The following is a 12,373-nucleotide window of genomic DNA, read 5'->3' on the forward strand; positions in this document are numbered from 1 at the left end:
GTCTGACGAGCTCCAGAAAGATTTAGAAATTTTTGGACTTCTTCCCCTCCACAGGTAAAATAAAGGGAATGTCTGCATGATACCAGACAGCTTTGTGCAGTCATACAAGGGTATTTGTGAACGAGCTACCTTGGAAACTAGTTTTGGTACCAGAAAGAGTAGAGCATCTCTCTGTCTACGTTCGTCATCCAGATTAGCAAGGCTGGATGCATTGAACTATGTATGTGTTCTTTACAGGCTCAGGGAAGTAGTTTCAAAGTTCTACCTGCAAACCTTTATCATGGCTCAGGTAGCTAGCCACGCTGCAAAAAAGGAAGCGTAAAATATGATAGTGTGGTCATCTTCACTGCTTTATGTAGTGCAGCTTTATACATGCAATTGTGTAAGGGTAGTTATTCCAATTTCATACCTGTCTGTATCTTCCAATTTTATACTTAGTGGATGGTTTCAGTGTAATCCCTTTCACTCTTGTCAGCTATAGAACCTGTCTTGATAAATGTATATAAGTTCTTTCACTTCATTTTGAATGTACAGAGTTTTATAAGAAAATAGGATATGAATTGTTCTAGCAGTAATTCAGATTATATTTAATTTTATTTTAAAAAGCATCAATAGTGTCTTAAATATGGATAATAAGGTACCTTCATTATGTAGATTTACAATTTGTGGTGGCAATAAGTTGTATGTTACAGTTATCATACTTATACTGTCCTACTCAATTAATTTTAAGCAGACCCCATTTTTACTATTTGTACGTGTAATTGTGTGTTATTGACATTAGGTGTCATCTTTGCCCTAGAGGAAATTTGAACTTTTTAAATCCTGTGGCTCTTTCTTCTGGGACTGAAGTAGTTTTTTTGTACTTACTCTATATTTAGCTCATTGAGACTAATTATTTATTTTCTTCTTTCAATTGCTAGTCAGGCATGGGAAACAGTAACTATAATTTTTAAACTAAATGGCTTTGTTCATGACCACTGAATATGGTCTTGAAAGTGTTTTTTCACTCTGATCGAAGCTTGTGTTCTCTTCTGCTCTTGTAGTCATCCTGCTCATCCCAAGAGAAGCTACACCAGTTACCATACCAACCAACACCTGACGAACTACATTTTTTGTCTAAGCATTTCTGTACCACTGAGAGCATTGCCAGTGATAACAGGTGCATGACCACTGCAATGCGCCCTCGGTCCCGAAGTCTCAGGTGAGTTTGTCTGTCTAGAAATAGGGGTTGGATCTAAATTCACATATTCTGGAGCATCGTGGTTTTGTACACTGGGGGTATTCACTGTTTTTGAAATCATTGAAGTATAGTACAAGAAATACACATCTGAGGCTGAATTGCAAATACTTTCAAATTTTTGCTTCTGGTTTTGATCATGGCTTACTTCAGTAGTTACCATTGTAAGCTAGGTCTTAATGAAGGCAACTAACCTGCATGAACTGTCTTGATGAGCTAGTCATCATTGATCTGACTGTAGCACTGATTCTCTTTCAGAGTTCAAGCTGTTCACAGAATAAAGTCTTTACTTGCAAAAGTAATTCAAAATGTGTTTGTATCCTCAGACTATATGGCAAGAAATGTGAACAAATGAGCAGGCTGGGGTGTATGCACTCACTTATTTTGTTTAATGAAGATGAACTTCAGTTTCTTGTTTTCCAAGGACGAGGCCTCTGCATTTCATTTGTAGTGGCTGCTTGTGTAATATGTGTTTTATCCAAGATCAGTTCTAAACTGTCAGAATAGCTTGGGTTTAGAAAACTCAGAAAAATGTTATGGATAAGTTTTCAAGAACTGGAAGGGGAAAAAAAACAGGAAGTAGTATATTTCTAATTGTCATACGGATCCTTTCAAAAGTTTTAAGGTAATTTCACAGGTGTACAGATCTTAAGGAATGAGTATTTTAATGCAATATATTTAACTCTGGTTTTGATTATTTTATTTTAAAATCTGTGTAGACTGTTGTGACAAATGTAGTTGCTACCTACATGAAACTCCACAATGATTACTAATAAAAAAAATCCCATTTCTTCATTAGAAGATTACAGATTGAAACTGTATTGTACTTATTGCCACATCTTTTTTTTTTTTTTCAATTTCTGTTATGCTTTTAACACTGTTGTGTTTTAACCCCAGCTGGCAACTAAGTACCATGCAGCTACTTGCTCAGTCCTCCCACCCTGTGGGATGGGGAGGAGAATTTGAAAAAGTAAAACTTGTAGGTTGAGATAAGAACAATTTAATGAAATAAAATAGTAGTAATAATAATAGTTATTATAATAATAAGGGCAAAAGGAGAGAGAGAAATAAAACCCAAGAAAAGACGAGTGATGCATAATGCAATTGCTCAGCACCTGCTGACCGAGCAGTGATCCCCCCCTCCCAGCCAGCTGCCCCCAGTTCATACACTGAGCATGATGTTCTGTGGTATGGAATAAATATCCCTTGGGCTCATTCGGGTCAGCTGCCCTGGCCGTGCTCCCTCCCAGCTCCCTGTGCACCTCCTCGCTGGCACAGCAGGGAAGCTGAAACGTCCTTAACCTATAGTAAGTGCTACTCAGCAACAGCTAAAACATCAGTGTGTTATCAACATGATTCTCATACTAAATCCCAAACACAGCACTCTACTAGCTATTAGGAAGAAAATTAACTCTATCTCAGCCAAAACTAGGGCACACTTAAAAATTAAAATCTTCCATTTGAACTCACAGAATGTGTACAAATATTTCAGGGAAAAATCAAGAGCCAAGCATTTTCAGAAAGGGGATTATACTGCAGAGGTGTTACAATGAAATTATGCACCTACCCTGTCCTCAGTGGATTTGTCCATATCAGTTAAAGGACCCACCATTGTGCTATCTTGAGATAAATGTTAGTGTTCAGTTTTGCCCTTTTAGAAAGCTAAAAGCCAGTTCTGCTCATGCAAGAAACACCTAATATACATGTTATGATAAAGTTACTCCTAGAGGATAGCATCCCCTTTGTGGGGTCTTTTTCCTACTCCGCATCTTTTAGATTAGACTGAATAGGCCAGTGTCACCAACCCACGAAAATCAGATGGAGATTTTTTCAAGAGGAATTTATAATGGAGAATGAGTCTCAACATAGCAAAAAGCAGTTTTGTAGGTTAGCCAAGGCCATGGGTATCATTTATGGATTGTTTTTCTGCAAGTCTCATGCTTTTCTTCTGGACACAGTGCCTCAGCATTGATGGAACTCGTGCATATGTATGGCATTAGTTGTAGGAAGTTGCTGCCTCTGTCTGCTGGTCAGATTGAAAATAGATTGTTTTCATTTTTTTTTGTAATGATCTGTCAAAAAAAAAAACCAACTTATTCTTTTCAACTTTTTCACTTGCAGCTAACAGAGTTCTTGGTCAGGTCTTGCTATTTTGATTGTATATAACCTTCAAAGAGGCAAGTATGCCGATAATTAATAGTTAAATATATCTCTGCCCTTCTGAGGAAAAGCCGATGTTCACAACTGTTGCAAAACTGCCTGTATTCTGAAGTGTAGTTACAAACTAATAAAATAACAGTTAGCGGTTAGATATCAAGCACATGAAATAATCTTTAGGGCCTGGTCAGTAATAGCAGAAAGGAACCAAGACACCTTTTCAGTGAAGCCTATGTTGATTTTTTTTTTTGTTACAAATAAACTGCAAAAATATAATAACTAATTGTAGTTCATACTGAGACAAGTTTAAAGGGATAATTTGCCTTGCTTTGCTTGCAGCCCTGGACGTTCTCCTGCCTGCTGTGACAATGAAATAATTATGATGAACCATGTCTACAAAGAAAGGTTCCCAAAGGTAATGAATTATATTTGAGATACCGAGTATCTAAATTGATAGGCTACATAGGTTTTAAGTAAGCAGTGTTTTTATTATTGGAACTAATGATCCAACCCTGTAATGGCTTTCATAAAGCATCACCAAGCTCCTATTACAAAGATAAAATCACAATAAAGAAAATCCCTGCTGAGAACTGGACATTCGTTTGGCAAAGCTGCCAAACTGGTTTTGAAATGAGTCATGCTAGTAATATATCCTGCTGATTGGAAACGGATGGTACATTTCATTTCAATAGGTGGTGAGTACTTGAGGCAAATGTATCCTGAATTAGTAAAGAAAAAATTGTTTCTGTTTCTAAGTCTTGTGCAGCATCTGCTGATGTAGCTGCAGATTCCTTCCTTGAGTGGCATTTATTCCTTTTCCCAAACACTCGTTATATACTTATTTTAATTTTGAAGGTTAGTACACATTTGTGGGGGTTTGACTGTGAGATACCCAATGAGGACACATTGCTGTCATATCCAGAGGTCTGAGATGTAAATTAGTTCCTGGGTGCAGGTGTATACCTAGGAGCACTGCACTCTTGATTGCTTCAAGGATTTTGAGGACCCCTGGAAGATAAAATAAGGTAAAGCTGATACTGTTCCAAAAAGTGCCTGAAAAATAGAAGAAACTTCTTCATATTTCTTCATAGAAATATGAAGAAAAATTTGTCAGGATTTGCTGAGTGATTGAGCAACTATCTGAAGTGTGGAATGACACACTTATTTCAGTGTTTGAAGTATGAACTAAGATTTGTTGTATTACTTTTTAATAATAAAAATACCTTTAAGGGGTTTTTTAAGCATCTGCAGTTTTGTGAGAACCGGACAGTTGGTTCTGTAAAAGAGACAAATCTAGCAACCTGCAGGCACATCTGGCAGGACCTGTGGTGCTTTTAATTAGTCAGTGTTCATTCAAACTCTGCTCAGTGAAATATTTTCATGGTATAACCTGTATGAAAGGAAGGAGGATATTCTAGTCTGTAGTACCTGCAGTTCTAGCACAACAGGGTAGACACTCGTGCATTCTTTATTATTATTATTATTATTTATTATTTTGACTTGGACTTAATATTTTAGTCATGGATGTTCCTTTAATTCTATTTAGTGATCATCACAATATTAATGTGCAGTTAATCACCGGTGGCAGAGGGAGGGATCCATGTAGTAGAACAATAAGGCCGTTGCTTTTCTGGACTGATAATGTGCGGAAATATCACCTGTCACTTTGCCTTTCTGTTTGCTTGCTTTTTTGCTTGAGTCATTTGACACATTCCAGCTAGGTAACTTCTTAGGCAGAACAGAAACGTTGTAGAGTCAGAAATAAGCCTTGAGACTGCTTCATGTAAAGCTGATTCAATATATCATGTATCTGTTTGTCTGTAGGCCACAGCTCAAATGGAAGAGAGGCTTCAGGACATTATAACAAATCATTCTCCAGAGAATGTCCTTCCCCTGGCAGATGGAGTGCTCAGTTTTACCCACCATCAGATCACAGAACTGGCTCGAGATTGTTTGGATAAATCCCAGCAGGGCCTCATCACATCACGATACTTCCTTGAATTACAGCAGAAATTAGACAAATTGCTACAGGAGGTATGAGCCATGAGACTACTGTTATGTTTGCTTGAAAAATTGTTTACATCTGCTTGCCTAAGAGTTGTTGTCTTGAAATAATCATGACTGTTCACTCAAATAATTGTCAGAGTGGTATTCATAGCAGTTTTAGTCTTCATAATGACCACTATGAAGACTATAAGGCATCCTAGTGTATTAGTGTGGAATAGATGGGTTGTAAAGATTTCAGTAACGGCAGCATTTTGTCATGCAGTGCAAGTTATAAATTGCTTACAGACGTGTGTGCATAAGCCCTAAATGAAGAGGCTTGCTATTCCATTTACTGTGGATAAATGAGGAAACATATACACTTTCCACTTTATCAACCCTACTAATTGCCTGCTGTGCTGAGAAAGCAGACAGCAACCCTTAGCTTTCTATCAGCTAGAGGTTACTTCATTATTTAAATATTTATAATATTTCTTTCATAATTAAACTGTTTATTAACAGAAATAATGTTATTTCTGAAAGTGTTGAAACTTCCATAGAGTAATCAACTAAATGAATAAAGCATAACTTGGAACCTGATAAAATAAATGTGCTCTGACATAAGTCACTGCAGTTTATGAATGTATCATTTTTAAAACAATGAGTGCAGCATGTAATGTACATTTCTTTGTGTGGGATTTGATAATACATTATGAGCCAAAGTTAATCTGATAGACCAGCAGATTTGATGTGGACTTGAAATTTTTCAACTAAGATGTGAAGATACCATGCCTGTCTTAATTTTTGTCTTCTGCTTTCTTTTTAATGTAGGAGCAGTTGATAAAGGTTTTGGTTGTTAATTTTTTTCCTGTGCAACTTTTTTGTTAACTTCTATTCAGTAAATAGGTTTTCTGCAGCTGCTGCATTTTGAACTTTTTCTCTTCATAAAGCAATGCAAAACTTAAGACACTGGTGATTTATTTCTAGATTATTGAAACCCTGTTTTTTAGACAGAGGAAGTACATAGAGCTTGCTTAATAGTCAAAAGGAAGTTTGAACTAGTGACCTTGTGAAATAATCACATTCTTATGATGCCAAAGTGCAGGCAGAGTTGGCCAGTTGACTGGAGATGTCTGACTATGAATTATGCTATGCTAGTGATAACATCAAAATACAAGGAAATGTGTCTAAGCTAAGATTCACTGAACCACTGTTAAGAATGTATCTCTTAAAATGGCTATGTAATAAGTAGAGTACATGTTCATTTATTCACTTGATACCTTCCCCCAAAACCCACTCTAGCAAGTTATTCTCCAATCTGCATATAAAACAGTGCATTATTAAAAAAAATCAAAATAGTCATTTTGTCATAATCTATTATGCTAATTCTTTATTACGTGAAAATTTCCTGTTCTGCAAAATCATAATGCCTTAAAATATTCAGACTTAAGTTTTGAGTCAACTCCATAATACCTGTTAATAGCATAATATAACAGTAAGAAAACTTTCTCTTTGCACAACTCTGTCCTGGGCACTCAGTTGTGCTTTGGATTCATGTGATTCCTTTGTTCTCAATTCCCAGCTGTGACGTTCAGTAGAAAGCTGCATCTCCTACTGCTACTTGGCACATTGTGATTACTTTGCATAACTAGGGGAAGACTTCCTTGACGTTTGAGCAGCTTTGTTCAACCAACATTTTTATAATTCAGAGGTCAAGGTCAAGTGGACCTGAATGCTTCCCTGCTTCATCCCTCTTAAATGTAACGTGGATTGAGTCTTTTACTCACATACACACCTGAGTGTTCACAAAATTTACAAGGGTTTTTTAAATTTAAAAATTGTAGTGCTTATGCTAAGAGCATAGTTTTCAAAGGTTTTTTTTTTTTTTAACTTGAAAAATATAAGGTATATATTATATGAAAAGTACTTATTTGTCTATATTAATCACTTTTTAAATGTTGGATTCTTAATTTTCTTTGTGGTTTGAATAAGTAAGAGATGATGAAAAACTTAGTCTACAGTTTCTACTATTCAGAACAAAGAAATGCTTTGATATTTGAATGAAGAACTATTCATATATATTAATCAGAAGGAAAATGATATGGTTTCTTTGCAATCATTAGCATCCTTAAATAGTATAATCTGTTCTTAGAGGGGGACATTTGAAAGAAATCTGAAGTGCAGTTCAGACCACTGCAAATGTTACCAAATCTTCTAGAATTACCTTTTCTGTATGTCTTCTTTTAAAGCATTTTCTCCCCTTTCTTATAATCTTTGTAGAATTCAATTTTTCATTGTTTTTCGTTCTACAGTTATCTTTCATATGGAGCCTCTCTGCAAGCATAGAGTGTGTGTATGTGAGTGTGTGTATATATATATATATATACACACACATCATTGTAATTTTAGTAGGACATGTGACCATAGGAAATCAATATCAATTTGGCATAGATGTTGCTTATTTTATATAATACTATGTCGGTCAGTTTTCATTTCATCCTAAAATTGTTAACAAATTGCAACACAGCTGTGCAGGTAGAGAGACTATGTTGTATTGAAATGTAGTCCCTTTTGCAAAACAGATATTAATAATACTGTATAAGTGGGGGGAAAAAAAAAAAGTAGACATTATTCCCATTGTAGGCACTTTTATTTTGTTCTTAAAGTGTTACAGTTATACAAATAGGATTATTTCAATTCGAAATTAGAGTTGCTCAAATCCTTATTTCTGCTGACATCTTGAAATTGACATGCTGTTTGTCTCAAGTACATGCTTCAAACCCTCAAAGGTGTCCCAAATAACAGATATACTTTCCCGAGTAGTGCTTTAAATGCTGTTTGTTTTATTATCACTTTCTTTTAGGCTCAAGAGCGATCAGAGAGTGGAGAAATGGCATTTATTAAGCAATTAGTCCGAAAAATCCTGATAGTTATTGCTCGTCCAGCTCGCTTACTGGAATGCTTGGTAAGGTCATACTTATAATAGGTTTTTCACTTGTTAATATAGGAAGGTTTGTGGCTTAGTATTCAAGGCCCTTTACAATGTTTTTTTGAAACATGTCAAGCAGTGGGTTATGGATTAATTGTTGGTGGGATCCCTTCTGCTTTTCTTTTAGGAACATGAGGCTGTCGGGGACCTGCTACAGTTGTGTTTGGTTCCTTGCTATTGCAAATATTGTGGTTTAGAATCCCTTTCATCAACTGAGGAAGCTCCAGTTCAAAACCAGTTGGCTTCTTCTGTTGCTTTGTTAGACTTCGCTATTCCTTGAGAAGACTGTTCCAGAATCCTAATTGCTTGGTGGTTTTCCTATTGTTGTTCTTACGAGTTTCGGTTTTGTTTCACTCAACAGCTGCCAGAGCTATAAGCAGCTTGCAGTCAGCTCTGCATTACCTGATCTGACAGCAACAGCAGCAAAGGAATTAGTGTATCTGGATATACAGATAGTCAGAGTCTGGGGACCAGAGGGAGGAGAAGAGTTAACTTACGCATCAGCATAGAACCGATGTTGCCAGACTGGGCTAGCTTGTGTGGGGCCATGTGGGTGTGTTTCTGCTTTGCCTGCCCATGCTGTGGGAGCTGGGATGGCTCAGGTGCGGGAAGTTGCTCCTACGCACAGAACTAGTGTGCTTCAGTTGTTCAGTGGAACTAATAAGCCCTTGCAGAACACAGTGTACTCAGAAGGACCGCGTGGACACCTAAATACCATGTAAGAGCCAGCCTGAGTCCAACAGACCTGGCAGGCAGCCCAGGCTGACTTTGTTGAGCCACTCTGCTTGCCAATGCCAGGATCACAGTGTTGATGCTGCATACAGCTATTTGAGGCTGGCAAGGCTTATGTGGGAGCCACTAACCTGCTGCTACACTCAAGTTATGCCTGAAAGTGTCATAACTGCATTTGCATGGCACTGAATCTGAGATAGTAAGTCTTTCCAACCTGATTTTGGCTCTGTGCTGTGTCTCTTCATCTGTGGCACAGTTAATCCACAACCTGGCTCGTTCACCCACGGGCATTTTGAGCTGCCTCTGTTTTGTTTAGGAAACACCATGTCTCAGTGTTCCCAGCTGCAGTTTGTTCATGATTCGCAGTTCAGGAGGATCTGAAATAAAGTATGGGCTCTGAATCAGCATGAACGAGATGCTTAAAGAAATAAGGCAGGCTTCAGAAAAGAGGATGCCCTAGCATGTCCTGCCTGTTCCATTGAATCAAAACTTGCATTAATACTTTGCCCTGAACCCTGAAATGCTCATTCCATATCTAGTATGATCTTCCCTGCATTCCCAGGTTCACATAATCTTTCTTCACCTTTTCACCCAATTACTCATACAATGGCTTGTTTTACCTCTGGTCTGCATCCTTCTCTATAATCACACATCCAAAAATGCCCATAATTGCATACTGTAGGCTGACAGACTGTGGCTTCTTTATGATGTTTTGTTCTTCCCTTCTGTGCTTCCTGACTCTCTCCCACCTACCACTGTCCTCAGCATCATCATTGTCTTTTAGCTTTTTATTTCGGGTTCTCTCCCGGTGACCTATTTATTTGCCTATTACTTCATTCTCCCTAAATGCTAGGTTTTCATAGCTATCTAGTCCAGATCTCTATTTACCTAGTTCCCAGTTCCTGCCTCTGGGTTTTTATCCTAGTCTACTTGATTGTCTTATCACACATCAGAACTGCTGTGCATCCTATACCCCTCCTTTTGCAGGGCCTGCTGATGCGAATGGAAGGACAATGTTGTGAGACTGGGAGATGACTATCTCATAGTTGACAGTTTCAGAGCAGCAATTGCAGAGAAAGCCAGCACAGCTTCCTTAGACTGTTTGTACTTCAGATTATATCTTTAAGAGATTTAAGATGGAATGTAAGAACTCTGCACAGTATATTTCTACAGAGGCAGGTAGCTTGAATAAATTTAGTCATACTTTCACAAAACAACACATTTCTCATGCAAGAAGCATGAGAGTTAAGCCTGCTCTATAAACGTCACTGGAATCATGTAATCTTACAGAAACAGTATAGTTGTTTTTCCACAGCGTCACTGGAAACTTTTGAATAATATTGGCTGATATTTTAGAATGTGTCTGAAATAGATACTAGGTATGGAAAAGTCAATCCTCTATAAGAAATTTCAAAGCATTCTAGGAAATAAACCTAGCTCTTTTGTCATGAGAAGTTTCAGATACTGTGCAGTAATGTTACCAGTTTTCCAGTGGTGATTTTGGCTCAGGTGTTCATGGTATGTGAATTCCTTTTTTTATTGACTTAATAATCATATGAATAAAACTTTGGCAGTTTCATATGTGCCAAGAGCTATTGCCAAATATTGAAAGTTTTTTCTTCATTTGCACATGGAAAATGAAACAGAGTTGGAAATGAAGTTTAGAAAATAAATTTGTTGCTTCTCATTATTTGCATATGTGTGTGTATATTTAGATAGATACACGTATCCATATGATATATATACACATATCCATATGAATAAAAGTATCTGTTTTAAAATTACCTCTACTTACTAGCAAGTGGAGGAGAAGCTATGTATCTGCCACTTGCAGCAGGTAAGGAGATGATGATGTTTTCATGATGAAGGTAGATATGAATTCTTGGCACACATCATCACATTCTGTTCTGCAGTGCCAAGGAGTAACATAGAAGAGATACAGCTGAGGACAGCATGTCAGATGAAGAGAGTAAAGCTAAAACATCACGTAATGCTTAGTTACTGTTCAGAATTTTAGACAACTTGGCAGCATCCTGAGATTTTGAGCTAAATAAGAGAGTTTGGGCAGTTCATGGGTTTGTGGTAGATCATTTAGAGTAGGCTGGAGATGATAAAAATTGTTCCATGACAAATGAAAAACTAAGATTGTTTCTACAAGACTGAAAATTCCAAAGACTTTTAATTTCAGATGCACTGCAACTCCTCTTGGTAGCCACAGCAGTTTGGATGCTTCCAAAACGTAGTGTAATTTTTCAAGCTGTCTTCCAGGTTGGGATGTTGAGTTCCCAAGTCCTGGGTAGTCTAAGCAGCCAGGACAGGAGCTTCCTGACCCAGCATAGAGACTAAAGCTCCAAGGAGTTATGGCAGGCCAGAAATGACCAGCAGGGAAGCTAACTTGCTCATCAGTCTGCTTCGATTGTGCAGATATCTTTGACAGAACTGACTCCAGCAAAAAGTCTATTTTGTTACATCGGTGTTCTCTGACTGGCTCTCACTCTGTTAAGCATTTCACCTGATGTGATCTCTGGTTGACATGAATATCTTGAAGAGTGTGATGACTAGGTGAGAGATGTTTATGTATGAATTCATCCTGGCAGATAGAGGAAGTCTGTTTAAAACAAAACAAAACAAAACCACACACACAAAAAACCCCAAACCTTTTAATAAACTTCCTTGTTCATTTCAATGTTTTTCTGTTTTTACCATCTATAAAGGTGGTAAAATAAATGTATTTGCAAGAGACTTGGGGGATAGGCAGGAGTTTGAGTTTTGACTTTTTTGTTCATCCTTGAGGCTTGCCTTTTAGCCATGGTATAAATGATAGTTGTAGTATAGTTCATTCTCAAAGGAGAATGTTTCATTTCTAAATTTGGAACAATAGGATCAATGAAGTTCAGATGTTTTCAGCAAATTACAATTTTGGCTTAATTCTAAAGTTAATAATTTATTTAATTGTATTTTTCATAAAACATAGTGCATATATATTTTGATGAAAAATACTCCAAAATTTCATTTGGAAGTAAAAATGAAGAGCAATATATTTCCATAGTTTCTTTATTTCAATAATGGATTTTTATATGCACATGGCTGCAAGGAGATAATCTTCTGTATGTGAAATCTTATCGCTGCTGGTTATAGGTCATTTCACTCTGGATATTATGGGAAGTTTTGAGGGTGGAGGACTTGCTATTCTTCTAAAGTAGTGCTCTGAAATAATGGTATGAAATTTCAATGCTTACAGCATGTTATATTGCATAAGAATTGTAATAGAGTAA

At 37.1% G+C, this 12,373-nt stretch overlaps 1 protein-coding gene across 6 annotated transcripts in view; it reads left to right on the plus strand.

The window, feature by feature from the left end:
- The window catches only part of MAST4 (microtubule associated serine/threonine kinase family member 4), a 308,421-nt gene that overhangs the window by 248,433 nt on the left and 47,615 nt on the right, over positions 1-12,373 (plus strand). For all 6 annotated transcript variants that reach the window (XM_042804476.1, XM_042804477.1, XM_033009056.1 and 3 more), the window contains 4 exons: positions 1,044-1,201; positions 3,734-3,809; positions 5,219-5,428; positions 8,241-8,342. In XM_042804476.1, the coding sequence (XP_042660410.1) occupies positions 1,044-1,201; positions 3,734-3,809; positions 5,219-5,428; positions 8,241-8,342 (546 nt within the window). The remainder of the gene's footprint in view (positions 1-1,043; positions 1,202-3,733; positions 3,810-5,218; positions 5,429-8,240; positions 8,343-12,373) is intronic.

The sequence above is a fragment of the Tyto alba genome, unplaced genomic scaffold, assembly GCF_018691265.1.
Source record: "Tyto alba isolate M040663 unplaced genomic scaffold, T.alba_DEE_v4.0 Super-Scaffold_42, whole genome shotgun sequence".
In the NCBI taxonomy this organism is placed as follows: Eukaryota; Metazoa; Chordata; class Aves; order Strigiformes; family Tytonidae; genus Tyto; species Tyto alba.